A 19,604-nucleotide genomic window follows, 5' to 3' on the forward strand; every position below is an offset into this window, starting at 1 on the left:
ATTGATCAAGATAATAAACCACAAATAGCTCCCGAAGCCGTGTCTTTAGAACTTTTTTTATACTCTGAAAAATCTGCAGTGCCTTTTGGTGCCTTTTGCCAAAAGGGGCTGTGGGTGATTGCTTGGGGTCCCAAGCTGGGGGGCAAGAGAGTCCCAGTTCACACTCCACTGACTGATTATTTTTCCCTTGGGATGGTTAAGGCACAATGACCTGCCCCCCCGGCCTGTTATTAGGGCAGCAGCAACGGTGAGTAGAACACCTAAAGTCACCTACGAAAAAAACACCTAGAGTTGCCGTCTGAGAGCCTATTCGTCCATTTTGGGTTTTTTTTAAGGAATATAACTATAGTTACGTGACTGATATGTATATATTTCAAGTTTCTAATTAAAAATGTTAACCCTCTAGCACCTCCCCTGGCCACATTCACTGGCTGGTTCACTGGAGCACCAGTCTTGTCTCTTTTGTCCTGACGGCATCTGTCTGTCCCAGCCACCCACCAGCATCCATTCAGAATAACAGATTATTGATCAGAGTCTCTCCCCCAGGACAGCTGTGCCTTCAGAGCCCAGACCACCACGTCAGGCCCCTAAATATTTATGTAACATCATAAAAACTACAAGGCAGATCAAAGCTGGAGTAGAATAGGATTTCAGCTAATCTGCAGTTTATTACTGATTTATAGTTAATGATGCATATATTCATTATTTGATTTATAGAGCGGATTAGTTACACGTTTACTCAGGGTTTTTGTGATTGCTAGTGGAACATTTATAGAAGTTAACTAGTGAAAATTTAGTATGTTAAAAATATGAAACTCTTGATAAGAAACTGGGTTTCATTTTGCAACCTATGGTGTAAGTTATATATGTTTTATAATGTGTAATGTCTCTATATACCATCAACTCATCCTCTCTGTCCCATTTCAACTAGTGTGGTGCCAGTATTTATCCACTGTGTCCCAGTATAACCAGTCCATTAAGCCTCTTGTTGGAGCACAACCAGTCCAGTTAGCATTACTAAATGGATCAAACTTATAAATTAAGCATCCCATCTCTCAAAGTCAGTTGTGGGAAATGACATCACTGTCCCCAATGTCCCTAAAACACCCGCCAAGCCCTCCAGAGACTGGTTTTGTGAACGCTGGGAGGACTTTCCTGACCGAGATGACCACTATGGTGGACTGGAGTTTTGCCACCACCACATCTTCCACGGGAGGACAAGAATGTTTGACCCCTGACCCGGCTGCAGAGCAGATCGAGACTGGTGCAAACCACATCACTCTGAGATGGAAGGTTCCAGTCTGATAAAGAGAGAGTGATAACAAACCTGTGTGAGTCACCAGGAGAGAGAGAGAGAGAGACTGGAGGCAATGGAGCGGTGGACAGGGCAGGAGTGAAGGGAGGTCGTTGTGGGAGTGGTTTTCCTTCTCTGTCTGTATATAGAGAAGTCTGGCAGGGCAGCTCCTGCGAGCGAGTGCGCAGCACAGCAACGAGGGGACCAACCTTTGAGCAACAGCTTCCTGGGCCCAAGCGACAAACAGCCTCTGAAGTTTATTTTATGTTGGATTACAAACCCGGGGCTTCTCTCTGTGAAGGTGAGGACTTTTATTCCCTCGTCTTTCCTCTCTCCACAGCAGCCCTCTTTTGTGTCTGGCAGGTGCAGGCTGAGCGTCAGAGCTCTCCACTGGGCTCAAGTTACACAAAACTCCAAAGACGGTTTGATTTCCAGGAGATGTCGGTGTGAAAATCAAACCCTCTGGGAGAGCTGCAACCGAGGCAGACACCGTCAGAAATGCAGTATTTGTGTTCTGGTTGTGAGGTTAAGGGATTGAAATTGGAGATTATGGGTGGGAATCAAAGGTGATTGAGTTCAAAGACTTTAGGAGCTAATCTTATTTAACTCCCAATGAAACTGACACAACACAAACAGGTGTGTTTCAACACTCACCTTTTGTGGTGTCAGGCCCCTCTAATAGTTCCTGTTTACACATGCTTTTCAGGTTTTTTCCACCTCGATATGAAGCATGTTGTGAAGATACAGAGTGGGATTTTTGAAGAGTTACTCCATGTATGAATGATCTGGCAGCAGCTCAGAGTTCACCTGCATGAAACAAACAATTAAACTACAAGTTAAAACAACACCTAATTTTCCCCATACTAACCAGACAAAGTTTGTTTTCTGTTCATTAAATCTGTCACAATCCGTTCAGTGAAATATCTGCTAACTGCACATAAGAGGGAAAAATTTGCTGCATAGTTATACATACATAATTATACACATGTGGGTGTAGGCATGTTCTCACCTTTACTACTTTTTGAGTACCATAATCCTCCTTCTTACTTCGAAAGTGAGAACATGTTTGCAAAGTGGGGCCTGAACGTTCAAAGGACTGTTTGAAGGTTAAAAAAAAAAAAAAAATTTAGGTTATGGTTAGTGTTAGAGAGTTAGTTTGGATGGTTAGGGTTAGGGTTAGGAGCTGGGTAATGTACTATATCTCCACAATGATAGAAATGTCAGGGTGTGTGTGCGCGGGTGTGTAAGTGTATGTGTGAGAGAGAAGGGTATCAGTAGTTTGGATACAGCTGTCAGCCAGCCTGGTGAGCCATATGGCTGCTTTTGTGACTCCCTTGTTAGCAGTGAGTTTAAACTGGTTATTTTTTTATGTTTTCATCATTTAATTTTTAATTTTGCTTGGCCACAAATGCAGTTTTTGACAGAGCTTCTTGGTCATCTTTTCCTGAGACGGATGCAGTATTTTTCATGTTGGCTGGTTTCTCGCTTAATGTACTTGGATCACATGTGTGTGTTTTTCTTAAACGTTTAACAATTTGACCTGCCGGCCTTAGCAGCTCATTGAGCAGACGACTGAGGCTTTTATTGCACTGCCACAACAAAACACTCGAAGAGAAGAGACCCGCATACGTGCTGCCATATGCTGCGTGTGTGTGTGTGTGTGTGTGTGTGTGTGTGTGTGTGTGTGTGTGTGTGTGTGTGTGTGTCTGTATTGCACTAAAGGCACAGTCATGCAGAAAACAGCACAGCAAAGATCCTTTCCGGAGTCCCGTTTAAAGTCCATAGAGCCCATTGTGCCCGAGCATCTGATTGGTTATTAACGATGTTTTTTACATTAACACTGGGTCATTCTCTTATTTTATGTCCACAGACACAAAGTGTGAAACACAATGTATGCCTGTTACACTTGAGATTGTTTCTAGGAGCTTCACAGAAACTCAGAGCTTGACAAGCAACAGTGGCAGGAAAAACCTCCTTTTAACAGGAAGAAACCTTTAGCAGGACCGGGTTCATATGGGGGGGACCCTCCTGCCAAGGCCGGCTGGGTAGAGAGAGAAGGGAAGGACAGAAAGAGAGAAACAGACACATACACACATGTGAAAAATACACTTGTTACACTGAAGATGCTGAACAAAACCAGGGGAGGGTGAGTAGTGGTTGGGTCGGCAGCATTTAGGGTTACTGTACTATAACTGTTTAACATGTGGAAATGTAACTTTCTCCTTGTCAAAACCTTTTTGTACACAGATTTCTGTTAATCTGCCAATGCAGAGTCTTAGATCCAGTTAAGTGGAGTCAGACTGAGGGATGTTCTATCATTTTATGACAGGAACTATAATACTAATATAATATTATAATACTCTAGCTTGACTACTGTACAAATATTATAAGAATTTGGAGGGAAAAAATGGTTATAAATCAATGTTTAGCAGAGGAAATGGTGCGTATCCCATCTATATTCACAACAGTTAGGTGAGTGGAAGTGAGATGGCTCCTGTGCCAGATGACTCGCACTTTCCTCATTAGCACCCAAGACTACAGAAGACCGTGGGTCACCTGCTTTTCCATTTTGACTCTTTTCTGGGCCAACTTTGTTGGGTCTAACGTCTGGGTGTCTGTGTGTTACCGAGCGGATGCATGTGTATGAATAACACAGCAGGACAGAGTTTTGGCACCGGTCATACTCTAATTACGCTGCTCAGAGAGCAACCGCTTCACCTCCTTCTCTGTCAAGTGTGACGCATTCTCAGCGTCTTCTTGGAGGGAATAAAAGCCCCCATACCCACACCCATTTCACAAGTACCCATTTCAAAGACTGTAGAAGAGTGTAGAAGAGTAATAGAGTATGTAGTCTGACCTTTCTGTAAACTTCATGTGTCCTTCCTGACCTCTTCCTTTCTACAGATTTATCATGAAGCTCCTACTGGCAGCCCTGGTGGTGCTTCTCCTGGTGGTCGGCGAGGGTACTGCAGAAAGACTCCTGTCCAGGAGGACCAAGCGGGAGCTGGCCAGTCCGCTCCACATAGGTGGCATCAGGGACCCATTTGGTTCCTACTGCCAGAGGAGAGGAGGTTGCTGTCCTGGCAGAGATGACCAATGCACAGTTCCCTACCTGGACACCATCTGTTACTGCGACCTGTTCTGTAACCGCACCGTGTCCGACTGCTGCCCCGACTTCTGGGGCCACTGTCTTGGCGTAGAGCGACCGTTCATTAGTAAGTGTGCCCAGGTGTGGTCAGTAAATTTCAAAAGACAGGGTTGGACTAAAACACAAGGGCAGAAGCCAAAAATGTGATAGATTATATTATTATTATTACGGTATGTTTATTATTATTATAGGTAGCATTTACATAAACATGTACATCAACCACAAAGATCCTCTGTAGTTTTCCGGCTTGGACTCCTTTAGACATTTAAACTGCGGCTGCGATGGAAGGAGGGGTCTACCTGAGGACAGAGCAGAACAGTGGATGTCTTATTAACAGAGACAGAGGGAGTGAGAAGGGGTGGATGGAGAGATGAATAGAGGTCAGGAGAAAGAATGCAGGCTATGCAGGGAGAGGGAGAGACAGATAAAGGGTGAGGGGTCAGGAGGTGGGCGGGTCAGAGGAACTGTGCGTTCCCGGGACAACAAGGTAGGAAAGGCCAATAGACCCAAGGAGGGGTTAAAGGTGCAGCAACAACAGGTGACTGTCACCGCCAAGGGCCCCACAAGCTTCTTTTTTAAAATTCCTCTTGAAACCGCATGATGTCAAGCACCTCGTTGCCTGTTGCAGGACTGCAAATGTGCTGCAGCACGCTAATGCTAACCTGGGGGTGTGATGAGGCCTCCTTCAATCAGCATCAGGTGGACAAAGCGTGACACAGGGCCGGGAACCCTGGGAAGGCAGGAAAGCAGTTAGAGCTGCATTCCCACAGTGGATTAATGCAGCTCAGAGCTGCTTAGACCTCACGTCTTCCTTGTGTAACGTCACAGAGGAAAACCCACACGCTGCCCACAAGAGCAGAGAATTTAGCACGTGTGCTTGCATTGTGCTGCATGTGGATGGTGTTTGTCAGTTCTTCCGCTTTTATGTGCAAAGCTGCGTCTCTCTTTAAACCGAGACACCTGTTATAGATGAAATTCTGTCTTTTTGTCTCCTCTCAGCCACCTGCGAAAGGAACGGAAACAAGTTCTTAACAGGGCAAACCTACAAGGAGAACTGCAATTTATGGTATGTGCACCCCCACTGCACCCCCACTGCACCCCACCCCCCATTTTAGTCCTCTTTTAAGATCCAAAATCTGGGTCTTTTCCCTAAAAGACCTCTTGATTAGCTCCGGCTTCAATGTCTTCTCATTCACACACTCAAATGTTTGTCTTGAATGCTCAAAATGTGCATATATATGTTTTTAGGAAAGGCCACTACAACGTTGTTCATGCTGTTTGTGCATTTACTGTGTGAATAAACCTTTTATTAATATTGCCAAACATCATCGACTTATCTAATCATCCTGTGGAGATTATTTTACGGAATTATTTTACGGAAATTAGAATGCAAAAGTTCTACTTAGTAGTTAAATAACATCAACCTTGTTTTGTTCTTTTAGGTGGGTTTCTGAGGTACAGTCAATTCTTGCTTTAATCTAAACTAAGATAAAGCTCCTGGAAGCTAACATACTTTGCGGCTCATCTCATTGATGATTATTCCAAGTTCAGGGTTACTGAGCCGTTCATCCAAGATAAAAGCTATTGTAAATACAGTGTTTTTAATGACCCGTCAGGGACAACAGAGAGTTCCGGAGATGTAAAACAGGCCTTGAGAGACAGAGGAGCTGGAGTCAAGGGACTAGATGGCAGGAAGGAGGAATTCCTCACCTGTCCTTCACTGTGATTTGTCTCAGCTGCGTCAAAGACGTTCCCACAAGATGTCCATTGAACATCCGTCCGTGCATGTATTTCATATTTGTGTGCGTGCATTCAGGAGATGGAGTGAGTGTTCGTCATGACACGTTTAACACAAACCATGCTGACCTCCGGCGATCACATCCTTCAGACTTTACGCCCCGCAGCTGGTCGACTCCGGCGTCTGTGCTGCATCACTGTGACAGGAACGAAGTGTGGCGTTTAGCACGGCGGATCCATTAGGTTTGATTTTAAGGGCCTCCTGGGTTCGCAGACAGGAAGCCGATAAATGACGGAGCCAGTTTTTTTTTCGTGAGGAGATGAGAAAACACAAGCCGTACGGTAAAAATAGCCTCGGGTGTTCCAAGTCAGTAGCATTTACGTGCTAACTTCCCCTTTCCAATGCCAAACAAAAGAGTCTTGTGCACATAAACTGTCACACAGGCCTGTCATGGCGATCACTCAGACGCTTGATTAGTGTGCTGCAACTTTGGCACGGACAGAGACCAACACTCCCATTTCCTACTCCCACTCTGCCCAGTCCGCTCCATAATGCGTCCTCCCAACTTCCAGAATCGGAGGCGCAGGGTGGAGGACGGCACTTCCGTTCGGATTCCAGTCTTCCTCGGGGTCTCATTAGTAGCAGCAAAGGCCTCCACGCTCTTATCTGACTACCTTCACAAGAGACTGAGCAAACCTACAGGAAGTGGAAGAGCCAAATATTGCCGATGAAGCCTGAACGCATCAGATGTTTGACATCGGCATCACAGTTGCTATGAGCCTTATCTCTTCCTCCTGAGGCGTCTGGATGAGGCCAGACACAAACAGGACTGAGCATGATGCACTGATGTGTGCATGAGGGATGAATTCAGGGATCTCCAGCTGGGTCTTTTTCCTCCTTGAGCTGTTGCCCTGCTGAAAGTTGTTTCTGCTCCGGCTCATCTGAAGCGCACAACTTACATCAGACGGAGGAACAAATAGGAATGTTTTGCTCGGGTTGGGGCGCCGCCCGTTTGATGTGAAGATGGAACAGAAGCTTGTTTTAAAAGCAAAGAACTCAAGCGGAGGGAGGTTGTTTTGAGATTTAAAGCTGTGGTTGCTTTACTACCAACCTTTGAGGGATCCTGAAGCCATATACCAGTCCTACACCAGTCCATACTTGCCTTTGTATCAAGGTCTCGTTCAGACTGCATTGCTGGTTAACTGCTCTGTGATTAAAGATTGGAATTTTGACCCAGACACCCCTGCTAGGGTTAGGGGTTCCATTCTTCACGAAATCTTGTCCCACGGGCTGGATCATCACATGATTCTACAAATGCGAGCACACAAACCCAGCCTTTGTTTCCCGCAGATCAAGATGGAGAGCGAGACAACGCACCTCACGACAGCGTGCAGGTGTGTGTATTTATATGTGCGAATGCAACCCAGCATGCATGTGGTCTCAGTGGGAAGGGGCTGTTTTTATTTAAAGAGAAGCGTGACGAAGAGGGTGGAACACGGCCTCCCTCCAGTCATATTTCATTCTCGGGCCACATACGTGCCCCCGACCTTTGTCATGACGCCTGTCCCTGTGTGGAAATGTTGAGGCGTGTGCGTCCCCACCGCTGTGAATCTTTTAATACCGAGCTTCTTGTTTGCACTGATGAAATATCAGCTCTTCATCAGCACGTGTTTATATTTCATGGACAGCACAATGGAATTCATGGGTGGGAATCTATACAAACCTGTGTGGGAAATACCCTCGTGGCGGCAAATCCTCTACTTTTTTGTGCACAGGACTTTATGTGGACTAACTAGCTTTGTTGGCCTGTCTTTCATGAGAACAAAAACATCTGCATGCAGACGACAAGGAAACTGAAAATGCCACTAAAGCTCCAGAGAAATGCAAAACTATCAGCCTGTTTTTATTTTTAAAGCATTTAATACCTGACTATAGACCAGCTTCAGTTCGCCTGTCTTACCACAAACCCATGGTGTCTGGTAGGCATCAAAAAATCTTCATTTCCATTTTGCTTTGTCAGGTATCGGCTGTGAATGTTTGTATTTAGCACATTTTTCCTCCTGATTTTGGTGTCATTTGGTACCACTTGTGCTGCAGTGGTGTTCTTATTAGTCTTTAATGGCACCAGTGGCGTGTTGTAATGACTCCTGGAGAAGCTTTCCTGGTGTTTCTGGTGGAAATAGACGGGTTTTGCCAGTTATTTTTGCTTTTTATTTGATGTGATGAAATTAAAACTTAGCTCCTTTCTTTTCAAACAAAAGAGAAGTCATTTATTATAGATCTGAGGAATCCTTGAGACTTGAACCATGTACAGACACATTTCCTCTTCCTCTGCTTTCTTGATTATTAACTTTTGAACTTTCACTCTTGTTTTGGCACTCTTATCACATTTTATCACACCATCATTATCACTGATATCTTGTTCTTTTTATCTGCTCTGTCATTAGCTTGACTTTTTTTTTAATTCTCTGCCTTCTGACTAAAAATGGATTTGAGTTCTGCAGCCTTAAAAGGCCGAACGTCTCCTTTGACCCTTTTTTCTCATCGCCTCATTTTTGATAGTTACTGACATTCTATATTATTTTTTACTCCTCCTGGGGCTATGTCAAAGCTGTGTGTTTGGAGCTAAAATTTCCTCTCCTATTTTAACTGTCATGTTAAAAAAAAGAGAAATGTAAATGATTATCATAATTCCATCTCATCTCATTTGATCTTCCAGCACGTGTGGTGCTGATGGGCGTTGGGACTGTGAGCAGAATGCCTGTCTGATTGAACCTGATGTCATCAGTGCCGTCAACAGAGGAAACTACGGGTACAAAAGCAAATACAGACACTAAACCAACACGCTGTGTTTAACGGTTTCTGAGCTCTCTGATCTTTGTCCAACATTTGTTGTGATGTTTCCGTTTCCTGCTCTTTCAGGTGGCGGGCGGCGAACTACAGCCAGTTCTACGGCATGACTCTGGATGAGGGCATCCGCTACCGTCTGGGCACCCAGAGGCCCGCCAAAACTATTATGAACATGAACGAGATCCAGGTACACGGCTCATTTCTGTCTTTCGACACTATTTTTGAAATCCAGACAGGAATTTCTCGCTACTTTGAGAAAGTCATTAAATCCTCGATGGCTTTTCAGCTACTGTTGACCTTTCACCTCTGACTGAGAGGGTGAATTTCACTAAAAGGACTTGTAGAATATCATGTTTCATGAGTCTCATGGGTGCAACTATTGATCTTTTGGTTCCCTCAACTTTGTTAAGCTTTTTTGGCGCAACACCTTCACAACATTAGGTTATTCCTGTCTTCCAAAAGTGGGTTCAGCTCACTGAAACTGAAGAGGTGACCTAAATCCTCTTCAGTTCCAGTGAATCCATGTTGAGACAAAACATGGTTATCATTTGTTTTGGGAGCAGCAAGTCTCCCATTTAAAAATGTAAGCACCTTTGTATTTACTGGGACTCTGTCTTAGTGCCAGACCTAAGTGCTTGTTTTTTGGGAGTATCTGAGGCTTCGTTTATGCTGCAGCCCCAAATTCTAAATTCTGATTTATTGCTCAAAGTCGCATTCGGTGTGACCTGGCTGTTCTGACGGCGGTCACGGAAAAACCAGATTCAGGTCACTTTTGAGTGTGAACGTGTATGAACATACCAAACATTTGGCAGAGACCAGCCTTGACAGTCATTACATTGCAACCACCTATTTTCACTCCTCCGTAGCTCTCTTTCACCCCTCCGTGCATTCCACAGCTCTTCCAGGCGGTGAAAATAAATAAATAAATAAATAGACAAAATGCTCCTCCTGCTTCCATCACCTGCCTGTCCCTGCCTGTGCCAGGATCCAAATCACCACCTTGCCTCCTTCCATAAATCCCTCATCCTCCGTTCCATTCCAGTCTGCCGACCACCGTGTGGTGATGGAGAAACTCTGCTCAGCCCAACACGTTGTTCCTACAGACGTCACTGCTCCTGTTATCACACTTTTTATGCTACAACTGTCTGAGCTGTTGGACTTTCACCTTCCACAGCCGCGCACCTTGGACTGGCGGCACATTCCATAGCTGCGTATCAGGTGGTCGTTTGTTGCTGCGACAGTGTAACCAGTAATCAGAAGGAATGCAGGCAGGCTGAGGTCGGTGTACAAACGTGTGCCGGCCGTTAGCATATCCGATCCAGTGAGCATCCAAACAGCAGCGGACGCTAATAGATAAAGCATGTGGAATTTACGGAATGACATATTTGCCTGCTATCACGCCCTAATTCCAATTCCAGTAAAAATAAAGAAAAACTTAAGTAGGAGGGCATATTTGAGTAAAAGTGTTATCTGAAGAGATTTCAGATTTTTTTTTAAAGAAGAACTAATATTTGGGTTTTATATATAAATATAGGTTCAAATATGATATTCAACATTTTGTTCTGTATATCCACCACTACAATGTGAAACATGCCTTTTTAATCTACCCAATTAAGTCACAGGTCAGTAATAACGGTGAGGTAATGATAGAAACAACACTGTCACGGTAAACAAAATGAGTCACTTTTCGTCATCATGCAGTAAAATGGCGTCACAGTTTCACAGAAAGGCCTGGAATGTAAAGGTGCCTCTTTATTATGCACATTAAAGATCCAGGCCCGTTCAACTGGTCTTAGCTCACTGAGAATAATTCCTTTCTTCTTCAGGCTCGATTAGCAGACTTACGTAATGTGCCCCCGATGCAAAGATCCCATACAAAGCCTAACTCAAGCATTTTAATTGGAACTGTTAGCTCATTGTCCGTGTGCAAACAATCAGTAAGTTCACATAAACAAGTTAATAGGACCCCCCCCTCTAAATCCTGAGAAGAATAGCTTTTCTATGCAACAGTGACAATGTGGCCTTGACCAGATTGTTGCAGACCTGTAATTCTAGTTTCTCCCTTTTAGATGAACATGGACCCTGAGCGGGACCAGCTGCCTCTGTACTTCAACTCTGCAGAAAAATGGCCGGGAAAGATCCACGAGCCTCTGGACCAGGGCAATTGTGCCGCATCCTGGGCTTTTTCTACTGCAGGTAAAGCTGGTGGGAAGTGCCCATGTGCTCTGTCAGACCTTATAAAGGAAGGAGACAGTAAAACAGGAAGTGGGAGTAAGAAGATTAGCCATGAAAATCCTCTCAGTAATCTGGAATTACAATGATTTGGGCAAGAATACAATACAGAATAAACCAGTAACAACATAATGTACCAGGTTGAGTCATGATTTTGTAACTATAAAACCAGTATTCAATATCTGATCAGACTGGTGGATCTATAGCAAAGATGCTGGCACTTAATATAAGACTCTTAAAAAGTTTGTTTTTTGATGTTCAATATAATGGTTTTTTAAACATTGACTCCACTCTTCAACAGCGGTGGCGTCAGACAGAATCTCTATCCAGTCGATGGGTCACATGACTCCCCAGCTGTCGCCCCAAAACCTGATTTCCTGCGACACGCGCAACCAGGGAGGCTGCGCAGGTGGACGCATTGACGGAGCCTGGTGGTTCCTCCGGCGCAGAGGGTAACCTTTGACCTTTGAACAGAAACTCTAAGCTATGCGGGTGACGATGCGATGCTAAAGTCTCCCCTCCTTCCTCTGCCCCCAGCGTGGTGACAGAGGACTGCTACCCGTACCGCCCCCCGCAGCAAACGCCGGCCGAGCTGGGCCGCTGCATGATGCAGAGCCGCTCCGTTGGCCGGGGGAAGAGGCAGGCCACGCAGCGCTGCCCCAACACAAACAACTACCAGAACGACATCTACCAGTCCACACCCCCCTACAGGCTCTCAACCAACGTAAGCAATACAGGATGGCGCATCCCCTCAGCCTAGAGGTAGATGTATCCCATCCTCACATCCTGAGGCAGACTTTAATCCCCCTCACATGCGCTTCTGCGCATCCTCCGTGCGCACTTGAGCCTTGTGAATGGACACGAGTAGGGGCTCCCCAGCATCATGAGGAAAAAAAAGACAGAAGTGAGAGAGGCTGGCAAAAGCATGAAAGCAACCTGTTAGCATCATCATGATGGGGCTAGCATCAAGATTGTGCTGGCGAAAATCAGCTGCGATAAGTAAATTGGAAGAAACTGTTCCGTGTGGTGTGTGATGTTTGTTTCTAGAGTTTATAGTCCCCCCCCCCCCCCTAGTTTGCCTTAGGAAGTCGTTTCAGATTGCTGTGTCTCCTCTCACTTCCACTGGTGCTGCAGCCAACATGTGGTTTTAGCAGCCACCATCCATCCGTGTTAAATGACAGCTAATAGCTCCCAATATCATTACGTCCTGCTGCAGGTCCTGAACAGTGTGTAAGCAGAGACATTAATGTCCTGCTGAGCCTGATTGTCTTGTCTAACTTTTAACGTCCAGGGAGGATCGCTTTCAGCCTTTTCACATCGCAGACCTGTAACGATCTCTCTCTGTCCCTGCTTCTCCCTCAGGAAAAGGAGATCATGAAGGAGATTCAGGATAATGGCCCCGTGCAAGGTAATAACACTTTAATAACATCCATCTTCCTGGTGCCTTTTTAAATGCTGCAAAAGGCCTGGAAGGTCACACACATTTACCTATGAGAGACATCAGACCTCAGATGAGGCAGCGTTTGACTTTCATCCTGATGGTTTTGCCCCAGCTTTGAACTTTGACCTCAGTCACATGGTCCAAAGTGATGGGTCTTTATGTCAGAGTGCCTCGGCTGACCTCTCTCCACCAACTCGCCACTCTGTCTGGTGTCCATCTGGCCCATTGTCAAGTACACTCGAATAGAGTGTCACGTGTAGGAGTGTGTGCGTGTGCGCGTGCACGTGCGTGTTTATGTTCTCTATGAGCTTCTGGTGCTTCTTGTTTTATTGTTTAGCTGTGAAGGAAAACCTACTGGCATCAAGTCAAGTTTCCTTTTGGAGTTTCTCACATGTGCACATGTGGGAGGAGGGGACACCTTCACCTCCAACAGAGGGAACGTCTCAGCTGTACTGTGTTAGTCCCATTGAAGTGCATTAGAAAAGCTTATCACGAACTTCCTCTTTATCTCACAAACACACACACATGCGCGCGCACGGACACGCACTGCTTCTGGCTCTGATGTCTGGGTGTGGGCAGGGATTAGAATCAGAACTCTGAAATTTGTTTGATGGAATTAGGCAATTCATTTTTCCTCAATTAATTAAATCCATGTTTGGATAGGATTTTATTGCATCCTGCATGTGTGTGTGTGTGTGTGTGTGTGTGTGTGTGTGTGTGTGTGTGCATGTGCTTGTGTTCATTGAAGAAATTCCCCAGTTCCCTACAATCTTGTCAGACATCTAATTGTAGCATCTAATTGCAGCAATCATGGAGGTCCATGAGGACTTTTTCGTGTACAAGAGCGGAATCTACAAACACACCGACGTCAGCTTCACCAAACCGCCACAATACCGCAAACACGGCACGCACTCAGTGAAGATCACCGGGTAAGCGACCAGTAACCTGTAACCATACTACCCATTATAACCAGTGTCTAATCGCTGCTGCAAACCAGTCGCAGCACTCGCTGTTTTGCTTAAATAGAGCATTTTTGAGGTCTTTTTTTATTTGTTATTTTTAATGACAAAAGCTTTTGAACGTTGTTGGACACGTCTGGACAGACGTTTTTGCACTGTTGCGACATGCTCTACAGACGCTGTCTCATCAGATAAAACTTCTTCATTAGCCAGGAAATAGATCATAATTCCCACTGGTGTCAGGCCAGAGTCAGATCTTTACCTGCATGTGTGTGCACACCTGAGTCAGTCTGCATGTGCCGTCTGTCTATACTGCTTCTGGAGACACACCTCACCTTCCCCTTCAAACGACAGCAACCGCAAATACACGGGAGGGTAGACGGCAGACTGACACACCTGGATTTACCCACCATCACCACCAGCCCCATCCCTCCCAGTCAGCCGTGCCTCCTTTATCACTCCCAAGACGTCTGATTCATCAACTCTCTTAATTCCATTCCCATTTAAAATCAAATCTCTGCATTTGGAAACAACCTGGAGATTCTCAGTTTTACCAGATAATGTATAGATGAAGTTGCGCCTGCATTGTCCACGTCTGTCAAAAGCCTTTGAGTCCTTTTAAAACCCAAAAATATCTCTCCATCTTTGGGCTTCAGTCTGATTGATGGAGACAAACACAACCTTGTACTCTGCCTTCTGAGCGTGTATGTTTACGACCTGATGCGGCATGCACGGGCACGTGGACGATACCCTCGAGCCTTCCACCCGCTCAGTTTGTTTTCCACCCACTCAGTTTGCTCAGTTTGTTTTCATCATCACGTGGCGACAAAAAAGGAGACGAGAAGGAGCATCTTGGTGATGGATGTGCACGGTACAATGATAAATAGGCCCGACTTGAGCTGTGATTGGGCGACTGGCTCCATGAGAATGACATCATCGCATTGCTTTGGAGCCTTTACGGTTGTATAATGTTATGGGATGGCGGTGCCCAGGGTGCTGTAGCTTGAGAGCAGCAGTCCAGAGATGTACATCACTGGTACCCAGTGGATGCAAAGCTGTCAGGGATGGCTTGGTGGCGGAGGAGCAGACTGTTTTCAACTCCAACTTGCCAGCCACAGGAATTAGTGTGTTTTCACAGGCCAAAGCCGGTACCGATGCATCCCTTTAAGCCCAGTGCCTGGGAAAGTTTGTGGAAAAGACATTGAGGGCCACTGTGGTGGAAATTGTATTGTCTGGGCTGCTGATCCGGACCGCGGCAGACAGAGGGAGGATCAGCCTTTGGCGAAGAGGTCAGGGGTGGGCGCAGGGGTGTTGGGGAAGGGCAGGGGCACACGGGGCACAGTGTTCTGCCCCATCATTGTTCGCGAGTGAGCACGTGAGCCGATTGGTGACCAGATAAGAGCTCAGCCGTGAGCCGATTCTGTCCGCCTCTGTCCGTACCAATCACGATGCGGGGGAGCAGGCATGCATGTGGGGTCGCGCAGGTGTGCGCGTGCCTTTCTTTGACGGTCTCGGGTGCAGTCGTTTGCTGATCTGCCCCTTTCGGAGCTGTTTTTGGTCAGCTCGGTCCTGGTCAAAGTGTCCAGTGAGAGAGACTCTGGGCTTATAAAGGCACTTGCTGATAGAAGGATGGCACTTTCTGCCAGTGCTATAGTAGTAAGCTTGTGACTTGGCAGAGTCTGAAAGCCAGCCACTCTTTTTCCCAGCATTCCTCTGCTAATAAAAGATAACAAGCAGTTGGGCACCGGGAGTCTCTTGGGAGGAGAGGGAAAAAAACAGGATGGGAATCGGCTTTGGGGGCGACTGTTTTGATCATGACGAGCAGACACAGTAGGGGCCTGAAGACTTGGCACTGAACCACACTGAGGCCAAAGTGCATGGCATGATGGGAATTTATGGAGCCTTGCCAGGTTTTACTGAGGTCAGCATTTGTACGAGGGTAAAGATAGACCTCCTGGTTCCGCTACACCCCCATCATGCGTGTGCGTTTGTTTGGCTGTTAGCGTTGTTGTCTGTGAATGGATCGTTGCCTGAGCTGAGGTGGTGTTATCCTCGCCTTCCTGCTTCATGCCTGCTGAACAAAAAAGGGAAATTCCTTGTCCTTTGGATCGGAATGATGCAGAGCGCAGCTGGGTGGTGTCCGGCCACGAATACTCCATTCTCAGGATGTTGTTAACCAGAACAACTTCTTCCCATAAGACCTAGTGTGCTTTAGGTTAATGCGTTGTGTTTATATCTTGATGTTTTTCTGTCAAAATATGCACCCTTAAAATAGCAGTGCAACCCCGACAAGGCCCATTTCCTGTGTATTTAAGGATATTGGTTTTCTGGGTGAGCTGCACACTTGAGTAACTGTGTCTGTTTTCTATATCAGGTGGGGAGAGGAGAGAAACGTTGATGGGGCAAAAAGGAAATACTGGGTAAGTTCCTGTTGCTGTGTTTGTTAAAGTTACACCCATCTTTAAAATTTTCCGTTTACATGTAGAAATTCTTTCCTTTTTTTCCAGATAGCGGCAAACTCCTGGGGAAAGAACTGGGGGGAGGAGGGGTATTTCCGCATCGCCCGCGGTGAGAATGAGTGCGAGATCGAAGCATTTGTGATTGGCGTGTGGGGCCGGATCACGATGGAGGACATGCGCAGCCATAACCACCACCATCGCCGCCGGCAGATCTAGAGGCCAGCGATGGAACGATGCCGAGGTCATTTTGCTTCTGCAAATATCCGATTTCTACCCCCATGAGAGAACTTAGCCAAGAGTCTCAGATCGTGATCACACGCCATCGGTCTGGAATAAAGAAATGACTCCGGTGCCCCTGAAACTTTCTCTTTTTATACTTTGCTCCGTGGATCAAAATAAACCCATTTTACATCAATCCTTCCACTTTCGCTGGAACTCAAGATTTATGGCCAAGCCAAGCCCTGCAATCAAAATAGCTCAGCTACCTGAGGATCCAAATATATAATCAGCAACAGAGCCGGGCGATGGCTCACCCAAGAGACCAAAGACAGACTGAGGACACCCTCATTCGTCATTCCCTGTCAACATTCATCGCTTCCAGGTCCGGATGCAATAGTTCCCTCATCCCAAGTCAAATAATACAATAGTTCCGAATGTGGCGACCGTAAAATGTTGGTCGGTCCTCAGTCGGCCATCTTTGTAGGCACTCGGTCTGATTGGTCAGTTCTTCTTCCTTGTTCCTATCCTGCTCTAAACCTGAAATCCCAGTTTTGAAGGGACAGCTCAGGGGAAAGGAAATGTGATTTCCAGAGAGCAGACTCCATCAAGGAGGCAGCGCGATGTTACGTCATTCTAGTCTGACGTGAACGCGACACAGTTTAGCTGATCCCCACAGTATTAGAGGACACTGGTGTTAGTAGCTGTAGGAAGTAGATCTCACACATTCCAGTAAGAATGTAGAATATTACACTGAAAATCCTTTAAATTTTAAGCACATAATTATAATATATTTGTTCTGTGACTTCACTGGTGGACATGCACCTCAATATGGCCCTTTTGGATATTTCCAACAAAATGAGCTGACAAAAACAAAAAGATTATCTGCTAATAAGTGTGGAAAATTATTATTTAAATAAAAATTTGTCCTCAATTCCCTCCATTGTCAAAGCGGCTGTCTGAGAACAACATAGATGTTTTTTACACAGCTGCATCTAAGTATTTCCAGCACAGAGCTTTTCCAAAATTGACAACATAATGATGTTTGTTCCCTCTGTCAATATTTCTATAAATATCTTAATTCTAAGTGAGCAAGCGCACTTATGTGCTAATGTTATTTGCTATAAAAGCTCATGTCTTTGCATAATATATTTGATTAGTTGCTCATTTAAATAAAGACAGCTGCGCCAAGACGTCAAATTGTAATGATTGTAATGCCTTAAAACCGTTTTGTTCACCACTACAGATGAAAATGCGTGTGTAACGTCTTTGTAGGACGTTTGTGCTAAAGACCTATTTTATGTGTGTGTGTGTTGCAGTTATATTTTGAAGTTCTATTTTACAACATGTTTGATACGTACCGCGTGCTGTAACTGTTATACCATATCCACTCACTTGACCACAGAAAGGAGGACGGGAGGTGTTGGTGGAGCTGCTGCTACAGTATTCAGTCTTAAAGTTGCTGCCTTTCCTAATCTCTGTACCTGTGTTACGGCCCCGGGCTTTTAACGTGTATTTATTTCACCCAGCTGCAGCCTCATTGGGGGAGGCTTTTAAAGATTTTCCTCACTTACCCCTCATTTTAAACGACATCCCAGAGTAAGTTCAGAAGGCCCTGCTGCAGTGTCTGGTCATCTCAGGAGTCCCTCTGTGATTGGCTTCAGTCGTGGATGAGCTCACGCCCACGTCTGGAACAACAGGCAATGTGCAATGTAGCAAAGAGGCCGTAGCTGAACGAGCAAATACCACGAGTTTCTGATATAATGTCCTGGTTGATGTGGTTTTGAAGCGAGCGCACCGACTGGAATGAGCACACTTGCACGCACAAGAAAGAGTGTTTTGATCGTTCTCTGCGTTCCAGAATACAGAATAACTGATTTACCCTCGGTGTTCAAGGGCAAGTTAAGGAGCTTTTAATATTGAGAAATATTCATTCATATGAAGCAGAACCTCTCCTTGACAGCAGCATAAGTGTGGGGTGGCTGGATAGGTTGAAACAGATGCCTGAGAAATGCATATGTTGAATATCATTGAGATGTTCCCCGTTTTCAAAATGCTGATATTCGTCATCATCTGAGGGGACCAGTTCTGTAGAAACTGGCATTTATTTTCATCCCCCCCCCCCCCCCCCACCACCACCACCACCAAAAAAAAAAAAAAACTCACCTACCAAGTCCTGCAGCAGACATCGACCTTGAAGCTGTGTATTTTATGTAAAATGCTCCATTATGCTACATACTCGGTTATTTGTGGGCTTTATTTATGAGACGTGTAAATGACTTTTATTCTTCTTTTTTTCCCTGTGCAATTCTATATTCTCTCTGTCTTGTACCGTGTGCACTAAACAACAATATCCTGTAAGTTTTGTGCACAACAATAAAATCTTTCCAGAGCCACGTGGTGTCGTTGTAAGGGTCGGTGTTAAACCGCTGCATCGCCCTCTACTGGTAGAAATGTGTAGCGCAGCGAGCAGGTCAGATGGTGAAGAATGTGTGTGAGTTTTTGGCAAATTGGGGATTAGGCATCAACAATGAGCGCAGGGGTGCTGAGGGGAAGATCCGTGGAACAATGGGACAAGGACAGTTTTTGTAAGAGCCTGCTGTGTCGGCATATTTCCTTATAGAAATAACACTGACGGTCAGGCAAGAGCCAAAAGAGAACGTTAAAATAAATTCATGCAAAATTTTCGAAGGAAAACCCAGTTATATGTCTTCCGATCTGGCTCTGGGGATGTTCGTAGTCTGATCTGGGCATGTGACACAGATCGCTGTCAATTTCCTTTGTTTTCCAAAATTGTTGTAGTGAAAGTAGATGTTGTGTTCCCTTCATTTGAACAATACACATAATAATAGCACTCACAGCAAGATGTGGTCTCTACTTAAAGTAACTTTAATATGAATTTATTCATTTATTACTTCTCTTCTATCCTGTATGGTTGCACCCACACTGCTGTTTACTTGTAGCCTTTTAAAGTCACATTCTGACCCTTTTCTAGTCACTACAAACTGCCCAGATTAAGATTTCTGTGTGTTTTGTATTAAGTCTAACCACAGTTGCTCTTTAGAACCCAAACATTCTCACGGTGGTGGCTTTCACTGAAAGGAATCGCTGATCTTTTTGTTTCAATTTTATTTTTTTTAAATAAATGGTTTTTTTTTGCTCATTTTACCTTGAACTTTCTTTAAATTCTGTCTGTTGTTGCCATGTATCATCCCCCATTTAAAGCCAATTATTGGCTTTTCCTCTCTTTTTTTTGGGGGGGGGGGG

The 19,604-nt window shown here is 45.2% G+C and overlaps 1 protein-coding gene across 1 annotated transcript; it reads left to right on the plus strand.

The window, feature by feature from the left end:
* Positions 1–1,469: 1,469 nt before the first annotated feature.
* On the plus strand, positions 1,470–16,536 carry tinagl1 (tubulointerstitial nephritis antigen-like 1). The gene is made up of 12 exons (XM_057020677.1): positions 1,470–1,595; positions 4,199–4,509; positions 5,442–5,508; positions 8,900–8,992; positions 9,103–9,217; positions 11,100–11,226; positions 11,564–11,714; positions 11,800–11,986; positions 12,625–12,670; positions 13,509–13,632; positions 16,037–16,082; positions 16,170–16,536. Exons 2-12 carry the CDS (start codon positions 4,206–4,208, stop codon positions 16,335–16,337), a joined length of 1,428 nt encoding a protein of 475 aa, XP_056876657.1. The 5' UTR covers positions 1,470–1,595; positions 4,199–4,205; the 3' UTR covers positions 16,338–16,536.
* The last annotated feature ends 3,068 nt before the right edge of the window (positions 16,537–19,604 follow it).

This window comes from Takifugu flavidus, chromosome 21 (assembly GCF_003711565.1).
Source record: "Takifugu flavidus isolate HTHZ2018 chromosome 21, ASM371156v2, whole genome shotgun sequence".
Taxonomy (NCBI): domain Eukaryota; kingdom Metazoa; phylum Chordata; class Actinopteri; order Tetraodontiformes; family Tetraodontidae; genus Takifugu; species Takifugu flavidus.

Excerpts from the sequence above, each read along its gene's own strand:
- tinagl1 (XM_057020677.1), top strand. The coding sequence starts at position 4,206 with ATGAAGCTCCTACTGGCAGCCCTGGTGGTGCTTCTCCTGGTGGTCGGC. Across the intron at positions 8,993-9,102 it reads GTCAACAGAGGAAACTACGG|GTGGCGGGCGGCGAACTACA; the intron begins GTACAAAAGCAA and ends CTGCTCTTTCAG. Across the intron at positions 16,083-16,169 it reads GGGCAAAAAGGAAATACTGG|ATAGCGGCAAACTCCTGGGG; the intron begins GTAAGTTCCTGT and ends CTTTTTTTCCAG.